Genomic DNA, 12,146 nt, shown 5'->3' with positions numbered 1-12,146 from the left:
TAAAAATTTTACGTACAATAGCTATATTAAAACATGCAAAAAGTTTTAAAACGATAAATATTAGTCTTCCTTATAAAAAAAAATTACGAAGAATCACTACTTTTTCGATCTCCTAATGTAAGAGACTCCCTCCCTCCCTCCCTCCCTCCCTCCCCCTTCCATCCCAACCAGAACATTCGTAGTAACTTAATGTTACTTGTGAATATTAACCAAGAGCTATACTGTTAAAAATGTAACTACGACTTTCTTTTATATGTAAATAAAGCTCGTGGTTATGAACGAAATTAAAAATAATGAATAATTTAAATAAAAATTAAGTTACAATAGTTACTTAAATGTAAGAAATGTGTACATTACATTTACAAAATTCATAAAATTTTATAAATAATACATTAAATTTCATGTACATGTACACAAATATAGTATACTTTTCAGTTATAAATACACTACATTTAATGTAATGTCATGAAATTAAGTTTAAATTTAAGTGTACTTACAAGTATATTAAATTTCATAAAATTGTTAACAGTGTACAAGTGAGCGTGAAGCACGTGTGGTCTCTGAGCACTTCATAGACCAAAGCGCTATTTCGATCTCTTGCAAAAACAACTTATCAGATGCAATTTTACTAAAGGAAAAAATTGTTTTTTTTAAATACCGTGTTTTGTATTCCATGAGCGCGAATTTAGGGTCATCCTGTATATGTATTGTGTGTGTATATATACAGGATGTCCCGCAATTTTTTGCTAAGCGCTTTTGTAGATAGAGCGGATTAACTGAGTCGAAAAGTCCTTTACCATTTTGCAATTTTCGCAATAGTTAACGAGATATAATACTAAAAATTATCAAATATTAGCCTTCAATAATTTTTTATTTAAATATTTTTTACTTAAATATTATTATTTACTTCATAGAAAAACAGCAAGAGACAAAAATTGTTTACTTTCATCTCATATTTAAAGCTATGAGAATTTTTTCGGAATTTTTTAATACCGTATTTTCTCATGTTGGTAAAAATAGTTGCCAATTAGAAAATGCAGTACTTAAAAGTTGATTAAAAAATTCAAAAAAAATTCTTAGATCTCTATGAGTCGAATAACGCGTCAAATAAGCCTAATCACTAATTTTTTTAGGTGCGTAGGTAACTAAACTGAATAATTACCTATATTTTTATTTTTCTCTTAAAAATTTTTCTCTTAATAAATATTTACTAAATATATTTATTAAAGTTTAAAATATACATTATGTTTCAATTATTTAGAAAAAATTATATAAAAATTTTTACATTTAGATGTATTTTTAAGAGTTTGAATTTTTGTAACTGGTGTCCTAGTTTCTCATATATTATATATATATATACACACGCGCGCGCACACACACGCACGCACGCACATACATATACGTACACGGCACACGCGCGCGCGCGTGTGTGTGTGTGTGTGTGTATGAATATAGTAATTATATGTACACAAATTTTCTTGTAAAAAAACTAGATCGATTTAAATGAAAATGACATCATGTTCAGTTTTTGCTGCCAATCATCAGGTTATGTTAGCCGGTTTTGCTTGATTTCTGATCTGCTGGTACAGCCTGTCATCAAACTTTGACTGTTTTCCTTTTAGGAGACATAAATTCAAAATTGACACAGTTTAACATACTCGAACACGATTTGCCACATTTAAATGGAACGTGATATGCAATGTATGTGCAAACTTTTAATGTCTAACCTTTTAAAAGATTTTGGTCAAAGAACATGATCAAGGAACAGAACAAAATTAGATAAGAATTGGTTTGCATGTGCATTCTAATATCATTAGATTTATCAAAATCGTACTTGACACACTCTGACTCTCCTCTCTAGCAGAGGCAAAGTGTACCGATTCAGAAAATTATAAATGAAAAGCGACATGTGTCAATTTGTGTGAAATGCATCGACTGTATCTCTTAAAAGGAAAGCAGCCTTTATCAGCAGATCCATAGGCAAATGCTGACATAGATGGCTATGGTTTTATAGTAGAAATCCACTCGAGTCCAATTTAGTTACAATTTGCTAGTATTTTGCTATCAGGGAATTCAGAATTTTCTTTGAAAAAGTACAAACATTACTGATAGTAATGTTTGTACTTAATTACTGATACATAACGAAGTACATAATTACTGATTTTATGATTTTGTCATAACATGTGTAATACAATATATATGTATGTATATAGTTATCTCGCAAGAATTAAAGATATATTATTATGATCTAAAATGTATCAGAGAACATACCTAGTTCAACTGTGCTTACGTCTGACCAATTTTCATGATCCTCATCTGGGCCACTATGTGGAGACTCTGTAAAATAATTTCATTTCAACATTAGATATTTGAACACAATATCATTTTCACATCTATATAACATATATTACAGATTATAAGTATAAACTAAAAAAAAATGATAGTAAATTTATTGTAAAGGATTCAACTATATGTACAGGCTGAGTTAACTTTATATTAGCTAACATTTACACATTATATGCTAATATTTCACATTTGAAACTACCAATTATATATATATTTTTTTTTCATGTAATCGATATATCGTATGTTTTATAGGATTTATAGTACATGCGCATCAAGTAACTCGGTCCTAAAAACATACCTACTATAGGTATATCGCCGTAATCACTTTGTTCAGTGTCATAATCCTCATCAATATCCATTATTACTTATCAAATTACGATGTAGATGATCTGTTTAATTCGTTTGTAAGCACTCTTAAACTAATATCCTTCCATATATACACAGAACATATATAACGCCATATGCACTTCTGACATTAGGACAGGATTGTACAAATTTGTGACAGAATCAGATAGAACTAACAAACGATGCAGGATGATATTGGTGGGAGTTATTTGGGCATGCGCAGATATGGTTCCGTAAATTGCTCGATATTTTAAGCTGGAATCCCTATACCTAGAGTCTTCAAGGTGCGATTACATAGGTCTGTTTTTTTTCACAAACTTGCATAACCGCATAAACATATGCATAAAGAAAATCATCCAATCGTATTTTACGTTTGCCTTTATGACAGAAATGTGATTGGATAATTTTCTTTATGCATATGGTTATGCGGCTATGCAAGTTGTGTGGAATGGCCCTTAAGGTAAAATAGATATACATTTCATCAGAGAGAAATCTGAGAGAAGATAACGAGAAGATAAATTCAAAACTTGTAATCGCAAAAAGCTGCCACGCACTACTGCCCTCTGACAAAGTGGATGGAAACTATATAGCAATGTCTACTTTTCTTAGGGTATACCGTTCACTTTTCAAGGTTGGAGATGATAAATCGATATTTGGTTCATACAATCGTATTATATGTAGCGCGGCAGCATTTTGTGGTTACAGGTTTTAGACCGTCACATCCTCTCTTAGTTTCTCTCTGGTTTTATATTCGTTTAAAGCGAGAAAAAGAATTTTAGAATAGTCTAGTGCAGAAACAAAAACAGACCAGTAGTGTAGTACAAAAAAAATTTTACTCTGCTATAATATACGTTACATATACTATATATTGTGAGTAAAATTTTCCTCAGAGAGGAAGTTTTAGAACGTAGCCTAAGTAACTATAGGAACCGCGCAAACTTCTGTGCCGCTTGTTTCTTTTCTCCTCTATTAAGATGCATTTTCACGAGCTCAAACTGGCCATTTCAGCGACAAAGAAGATCACGTGACGACTTTTGTCGTAAAACTATTAGAGCGACAATTTTATACATAAAAAAGGACAAGAAACGTTAAATTTGACATTTAAGCGACAGATTCAATATGTTGTTCGTATTTTTCATATATCATTTGCGATATTAATATGCTGAATTAAAAAGTTATTAAATTATTCTGAACGTATAGAATACTCTATTTGGATCACTAATAAAAAATAAATAAATTAGGTTATGTATATCGCAGTCAACTGTGGTCAACACGGTCGAGACATTGAAATTATTCAATGAAATTGAAATTATTTGATTGAAATGATTCAAACTACAAAATTTCAGCCGCTGGATAACGAGCGACAAATTTGTCACTCCAATTGCTTATTTTAGTAGCACGTGAAATTGTACCTTTACATGTAGCGCGGTAAGCGATACAGGCCAGTGACAAATTCACGTTACTAAGCACTTTTTAATAGAATTAATTGATTTAAATGCAATTATATTAAATAAATTCGTTGAACAAATAAGAGTGTCAACATAAAGTTTATTTGTCACTAGCCCCTGTAGAGTAGGTATAAAGAGAGTGATTAATTAGCCGGAACCTTTGATGTCCTACATTTGGGGTATCTAAATGACGCAATTCTTCGTCTTAACCTCTTCTTTCTTTAATGTTGTCTTCTTCTAATTAATAGTAAACAACACCTAATAGCGTAACCAATCAGCGTTAGGCACATGCATTGGCGCCACTCTCTTTATACCCCCTCTAAGCCTGTCTACCGCTTAGCGCGCTATCTGTAATAGACAAGCAGAAAGAAACTTGAAAGAGAACATGCCAGCCTAAAATCTGTAATCGCAAAATGCTGCAGCGCACTTTGCTCCTGTAAACTACATAGCTTTATGGTAACCATTCATTTTTCTAAGGGTAATATGTCCACTTTTCTGAAGGGTAATACGTCCACTTTTCAACTCCAGATGATAAATCAATACTTGGTTTATATAATCGTGCTACATTCACAAATTATGCATCAGAAACATTCATCTCTGCAATCTTACATGCGCGTGATGTTTATTTCGCTTAAAAGAATTAAGGTTATATTATATTTTTACAAATGTGTTAATATTTATATTTTAAATAAGCTATATACATATGAATTAAGTAGTATTTCAAGCATTTTATTTTTATTAAACACATTTTTATAATATATTTACTTTATTTGTTATTATTTTCTTATTACAATACTCAAATTTAAAAAGCATATAATGACAAAATTAATATAAATTTTTTTTGTATAACTTTATGTATTTAAAAAATGCAATTATAAGTTTCATTGCGACGCAAACATTAGGTATTTAATAAAATAAGGAAATAATATATTTTGTTAACAATAACATAAATTAAAAGAAGAGCCGATGAGCCAAGCTGGTTAATTATATGAATGCTTGTAATTATAAATTTTTATACATCAAACAATGTCAAGAATTTCAATCCGAAATATTTTGTTTATTTACAGAATAATATTGGGAGTATAAATAAGTTTCCGCCGTTTGACAAACAATGGCGCTATCAGTATGTTATAGTTAAAATTGTCAGCTGTAAAACATCATATCGTAAGGTTGGACATCTGGCAAGAACATAACCTTGAAATATTAGCGATTTTGCATCAGCATCTTATATCTTTTTTCGTGCGAAAATGTCGAGTTTTGAGCTGAATAAGCATCATTTGCGGAAGCTTTTGATTTACTTCTGTAATTTGAAGAAATCTGCAGCTGAGACGCATCGATTGCTTGTAGAAGCATATGGTGAGGCTGCTTTAAGTGAGAGAAGTTGCCGTGAGTGGTTTCAAAAGTTTAAGAACGGTGAATTTGACGTCGAAGACAAAGAACGTAGCGGAAGGCCGAAAGTGTACGAAGACGCGGAATTGGAAGCATTATTGGATGAAGATTCGTGCCAAATGCAAGAAGCACTTGCACTTACATTAGGAGTGACTCAACCAGCAATTTCACATCGCTTAAAATCGTTGGGAATGATTCAAAAGCAAGGAAATTGGGTTCCATATGAACTGAAGCCAAGAAACGTTGAACGCCGATTTTTCACATGTGAAATGCTGCTTGCATAAACGAAAGGGTTTTTTGCACCGTGTAGTCACTGGTTATGAAAAATGGATCCACTATGATAACCCAAAGAAGAAGAAATCATGGGGACCACCTGGCCATGCTTCAACATCGACAGCCAAGCCGAACATTCATAGGAAAAAGCTCATGTTGTGTATTTGGTGGAATCAGCTAGGTGTCGTTTATTATGAGTTGCTCAAACCGAACGAAACCATTACTGAGGCTCTCTACCGAACACAATTGATGAGATTGAGTCGAGCACTCAAGGAAAAACGCGCCCACTACTACTCCAGACACGACAAAGTTATTCTTCTGCATGATAACTCGTCCACATGTTGCGGCGGTCAAAACCTACTTGGAAACACTCAATTGGGAAGTTTTACCCCACCCGCCGTATTCACCAGACACTGCTCTTTCTGATTACTACCTGTTTCGATCGATGGCGCATGACCTGTCTGAGCAACACTTCACATCATATGAAGATACCAAAAATTGGGTCGATTCGTGGATAGTTTCAAAAGATAAAGCGTTTTTCCGTATGCTGCCAACTTTACATAATACAATACATCTTGAATATTTAAAGAACTTATAAAAAGTTAAGATTTTTGCAATTATCTTATAATATATATATATTTCCATACATCTCTATTAGAGCACAGAAAAAAAATACTGTTTCTTAATAAAATTATTTTTTATATACATTCTCTAAACCATCGATACATTTTTTAATTTCTGTATTTTGTACACGCACGCATGCACGCACGCACGCACTCACGCACGTGTATATATGTATGTTACATATATGTATTTTATACATATATGAGCTAAATGTAGGCTATAATTATATATATTATATGTATATTTACGTTTACGCAATTTTTCTTTTGCTGTAGCTAGTTGCTAAAGTCTAGATAGAGAATTAACATTTGATATTGATGTGCTTGTGTGCGAACGTGTACATATATAAGGTATGTCTGAGCATATATTAAATTGTTTAGAAAGTTTGTTTCAAATTTTGTTAGCCCAAAATTGTATGTACATCTCCATTAAAAATAAACGAAATTTAAATTTAACAAAAAGGTTTCAAAGCTTGAAATTTCTACTTTGAAAGCTTACTATGTTTTTTGAGTTTATGTGAGTTGTATAATTTTGACATACAAAACTACGAATTGAAAAAAATGAAAAAAATTTTTTTCTTTATAGATCTGTGACCATTCCACTATTTATCGTGAAAATTTGAGGTTTTTGTTACAAAACTGTTTTTTTTAATATTCCTATAATTTTCTTATTTTGAATTAAATAAAAAGATGCAATCTAACTTTGATTGCTCATTAGTCCGACAAAAATCATCGTATCACAATTAAAAAAACCAAATCTAAAGCTGAAACGTTGCTCTATCGAGTGATAAATGCCAATTTTTTGAAAAATAGAATATATATGCATTTGAGCTAAAAATATAATATTACTTTCCTTTTATAACTATTGCGCAATGATTGCAATGAAAGTATAGTCATATTTTTAACTCAAATTTATATATTAAATTTATATATCAAATAGAGAACGCCAAGTGCATGCGTGCGTGTATGCGTGCGTGCGTGCGTGTACATATATTATTAAATTACAATTTCACATTTAATTACAATTTTGATGCAATATATTATTTTTCATAATTATATAATTATTATATATTATTTACGTAATTATTTAATTACAATTTTCATATAATATTTAATCAGTTATTATTTTTAATTTACTTATTACTGTTTAATATTATTTTTATATAATGAGTTCATTAACATTATATTATTATATTATATAATTCTGATTAAAAAATGTACTCGCTATAAACAATTTTCATGACATGACCGAATTATATCTTTTCTTTTTTTTAGAAAAATCATTCTATTGCTTTATGAAAACTCAAATTTATAAGCGCCTTTCTAACGCACAACATGGCGGCGAGTCATGTGACCTGGGACCCACTACATCAAAGGTACCGACGCTCAATGTCGATACTATATGTACTTACACTGCGACATGACGGTCCAAAACCTGTAATCGCAAAACGTGCCGCGGACCACTGAAGAAGTGGATGTTAACTATAATATATTAACCACCTTTTTGTGGACCTGATAGAAATAGATAGTTGAAATCGCTAAAATAATCTAAATCTATTAAATTAATAAATGATTTCAGCGGTTTATTTCCATCAAGAGCATTGCAAAAAGGTGAATATTGTTATATAGGTAACATCCACTTCTTCAGAGGACGGTAGTGCACGGCAGCATTTTGCGGTTACAGGTTTTGGGTCATCATATATGTTATTTTTTCAAATTCCTCTCTGATTTTAATTTTAGCAATGTATTCAAAGAATAATGTAAATTGGTACATACAATATACAGGGTGAATCAGAATCGTTAAATCAACTTTTTACCCTATGAGAAAATTACCCAAACAACACAAAGTCGACTATAAGTTGATTGAAGAAGTCAAGAGTTGACTTCAAAGTCAGTCTGAATGTCGACTAATAGTTGATCAATATCTAAAAAAAATCGACTAAATTCGACTGTACGAGGGTCGTTCGAAAAGTCCGTGCAAAGTCACTGCTGATGGCACTACTGGCGCGTATCAAGGTTAGATTTAGTTAGTAGCATCTCTTGGAGGAACACACACCAAGTTACAGCCAGATCGGTCTATTTGTTTGTGTTTGGCATTCATTTGAATCGAGGAAGTCGAGTGATTTTCAATAACGCACCAGCTCACACCTCAGCAGTTGTGGTCGCAAAATTAATGGAATTAGGGTTCCAACTCGTCTCACATCCCCCCTATTCTCCAGACTTGGCTCCCTCGGACTACTATTTGTTCCCCAATATGAAGAAATGGCTGGCGGGAAAAAGATTTTATGGAAACGAGGACGTGATTGCAGAAACAAACCCCCCTCGACTTCCTCGATTCAAATGAATGCCAAACACAAACAAATAGACCGATCTGGCTGTAACTTGGTGTGTGTTCCTCCAAGAGATGCTACTAACTAAATCTAACCTTGATACGCGCCAGTAGTGCCATCAGCAGTGACTTTGCACGGACTTTTCGAACGACCCTCGTAAGTTGACTGAAAATCGATTATAAGTAGATTAAAGAAATCAAGAGTCAACTTTTTAATCAAATCTGAATGTCGACTAATAGTTGATTATTGTCTCGAAAATAATCAACTATTATTAATCCAGTTAACTAAAATTAACAAATTATCGAATAGTCAATTTCTATATGATTAATGTTCCACTTCTTTGAAGAGTTATTGAGAATTGATGATTAAAAGATATCTTAGAGTTATCAGAGTGTCTATAATATAATAAGTTAACACAGAAGTGGAAACATTAATTATCCAGAAATTTACTATTCGGAAACTTATTATCAATTTTGGTTAGCTGGGAGGTCTTATTAAATTTTATTTTTCAGAAAAAAACAATATATTCAGGTAAACTCTTATTGTCATATAAAATCAACAATTTAATCAGTTATACAAGAATGAACATTTTGAAGAAATTTATATAATGAGTATTTTAATACGAGGGCAAGTCAATAAGTTTTTGGAAAAACATAGTAGAAACACAATTTTTTATCGATTCATTTTTATTTCTCAACATAATATCCTTTCAGCTCGATACACTGATCCAATGATTCTCCAACTTTTTCAAGCCATCCGAATAATATGATTTGTTCAACCCTTCAAAATAAGCCTCTGTTTCGGCGATGAGCTGCTCTCTGGTGGTGAATCTCTTTCCTTCGAACCATTTCTTCAGGATTGTAAACAGGAAATAGTCGCAGGGGGCTAAATCTGGCGAATATGCTAGATGGGGAAGCAATTCGTAACGAAATTCGTTGAATTTGGCCATCGGTGCCGGGCACGTGTGAACCCATGCATTGTTTTGATGGAAGAGCACTTTCTTCTTCGCTAAATGAGGATGTTTTTTCTTTAAAATGTTTGCAAACGGTCCAATAAAGCTGCGTAATAATCGCCATTGATCGTTTGCTTCGACGTAAGGTAATTGATATGAATTATACCGCGTGCATCCCAAAAAACTGTGGCCATCACCTTTCCGGCCGACTTCACGGTCTTCGCCTTCTTCGAAGCTGGTTCACCCAGTGAAGTCCATTGTTTTGACTGTTCCTTCGTCTGCGATGTAATGGATCCATGTTTCGTCCACAGTAATGAATCGACGCAGAAATTCATCTGGATTATGTTGAAACATCTCCAAACATTGTTTTGAAATCGTCACATGGTCGCGCTTGTGGTTTATAGTGAGCAAACGCGGCACCCATCTTGCCGATAACTTTTTCATACCCAATTGTTTGTGCAAAATTGAAATCACTGTGCCATGTGATATGCCTGTGACCGCAACAAGCTCGCACACTTTCACTCGTCGATCAGTCAAAACAATATCGTGGATTTTATCGATGATTTCTGGCGTGGCAGCCTCAATTGGACATCCCGAACGAGGTGCATCACATGTGGATGTACGATCGTTTAAATTAATTCACCCAATTGTATACAATCGCACGCTGGTGCAGATGTGCTATGAACATTATCCAACTCGGTTTTAATTTCTTTCGGCGTTAAGTCTTTCATATGTAGATATTTGATCACTGCACAAAACTCGTTTTTTTCCATTTTGCAAAAAATACAAAGGTTGTTCGCTTTAATCGTCTACAGAAATAAAATCATGCGATGAATTCCGCCCAAAATTTGACAGTAATCAGCTGAAAGATGCTACTTGTCAAAAAGTAATATGACATGACACTTTAAGTGCTCTCTGACAGATTTTCTAAGAAATTCTCTCGACTTGCTTTACAATTATTAGCGATAATATTGTTCTATAATAAATTAGCACGTTTTTGGAAATGTTCATACAAATAATATAGACAGGATAATGCGATAATGCAATACAAAATATACATTTTCCTATATGGTATATACATATATTTTCTCATTTAAGTACAAGTGTTACGCTCAAGTTTTTTTTATTTCGATGGGGAGAAGGAATTAGTCAAGAAGGACGCAATTGACACCGTTCTTGTGATTATTGCTCTGAGACGGATGCTACAAGTCACAAGCACTTGATTATGTCCCAGATGTGGGTCAACGTCGATACGCGACGCTATTACCCAATTCGAATTGTGCATCTGTTGGTTCTCTTTTAAAGCAAGGAACTTAATCCTTTTGACCAGAAATTGGATCTGTATGATATTTGTCAAGACACAGCGAATCGGAAGAGTGCCAAAAATAAAATTTAGGCAATCATTTATATATAGATATATGTACAATATATATGTTTATTTAATTTAAGTGTACATCATTATAAACGCTAACTTTACTTAGATATTTGTATAAAAAATACGAGTAAATATATATATTTTTTTATATATTTAATATACGAGGGTAGTCCCAGAAGTACCGACCTGACGTACAAATGGCGGTTGTTGATAAAAAAAATCACTGTAGGGGAAAGCACCAACTTTCTAAAGCTTAATTATGAAGTTTGAAGACGCTACGTTGTTCAATATTTGTTTGGCAGCCATCAATAGTGGACGATCTCGGTGAATTTGCAAAGATGGAAAAAATTGGTCATCGTTATGTGATACAATACTTTCATTTGAAAGGTCTTAGCCCAACCAATATCAAAGCCGAGCTGGATTCTACTCTGGAGGAGTCTGCTCCTTCGTTTACAACAGTAAAATATTGGGTGGCAGAGTTTAAACGAGGCCGTACGAGCTGCGAAGACGAACATCGCAGTGGTCGACCAAGTGAGGTGGCCATTCCAGAAATGGTGAAGAAAATCCATAAAATGGTATTGGGTGACCGTCGATTGAAAGTGCGCGAGCTAGCAGACATGGTAAACATTTCAAAAAGTGCTGTACATCGCATATTGGCTGAAAATTTGGAGATGAGAAAGCTGTGCGCAAGGTGAGTGCCGCGCTTGCTCACAATCGAACAAAAGCAGCGTCGAGAGGATGTTGAGTTAAAGTTCGAATTGCTTCCCTACGCACCCTATTCGCCAGATTTAGCCCCCTCGGATTATTTTCTCTTTCCAAATTTGAAAAAATGGCTCGGTGGTAGAAGATTTACCAACAATGAAGAGGTGGAGTCTGCGGTTAATGGCTATTTTGAGGAGGATTTCAACGGTTCTTACTATAAACAGGCCATCGAAGCTAGTGAACATCGCTGGGAAAAGTGTATTGAGCTAAAAGGAGACTATGTTGAGAAATAAAGATATTTTTTCCCAAATTTTTTGTGTTTTCTTTGTTAGGTCGGGTTCTTCTGGGACCACCCTCGTATAT

At 33.4% G+C, this 12,146-nt stretch overlaps 1 protein-coding gene across 1 annotated transcript in view; it reads right to left on the bottom strand.

Moving 5' to 3' along the window:
• Positions 1–2,877, bottom strand: part of LOC108746520 (protein cereblon) — a 45,192-nt gene extending 42,315 nt beyond the window's left edge. The window contains exons 1-2 of the mRNA XM_018483342.1: positions 2,645–2,877; positions 2,272–2,337 (exon numbers count right to left, since the gene is read on the bottom strand). Of these exons, the coding sequence (XP_018338844.1) occupies positions 2,272–2,337; positions 2,645–2,705 (127 nt within the window). The 5' untranslated portion in view covers positions 2,706–2,877. The remainder of the gene's footprint in view (positions 1–2,271; positions 2,338–2,644) is intronic.
• Positions 2,878–12,146: the final 9,269 nt, after the last annotated feature.

Source organism: Trachymyrmex septentrionalis, unplaced genomic scaffold (genome assembly GCF_001594115.1).
Source record: "Trachymyrmex septentrionalis isolate Tsep2-gDNA-1 unplaced genomic scaffold, Tsep1.0 scaffold175, whole genome shotgun sequence".
Classification (NCBI taxonomy): domain Eukaryota; kingdom Metazoa; phylum Arthropoda; class Insecta; order Hymenoptera; family Formicidae; genus Trachymyrmex; species Trachymyrmex septentrionalis.
This window is presented reverse-complemented; position numbering and strand designations above follow the sequence as displayed.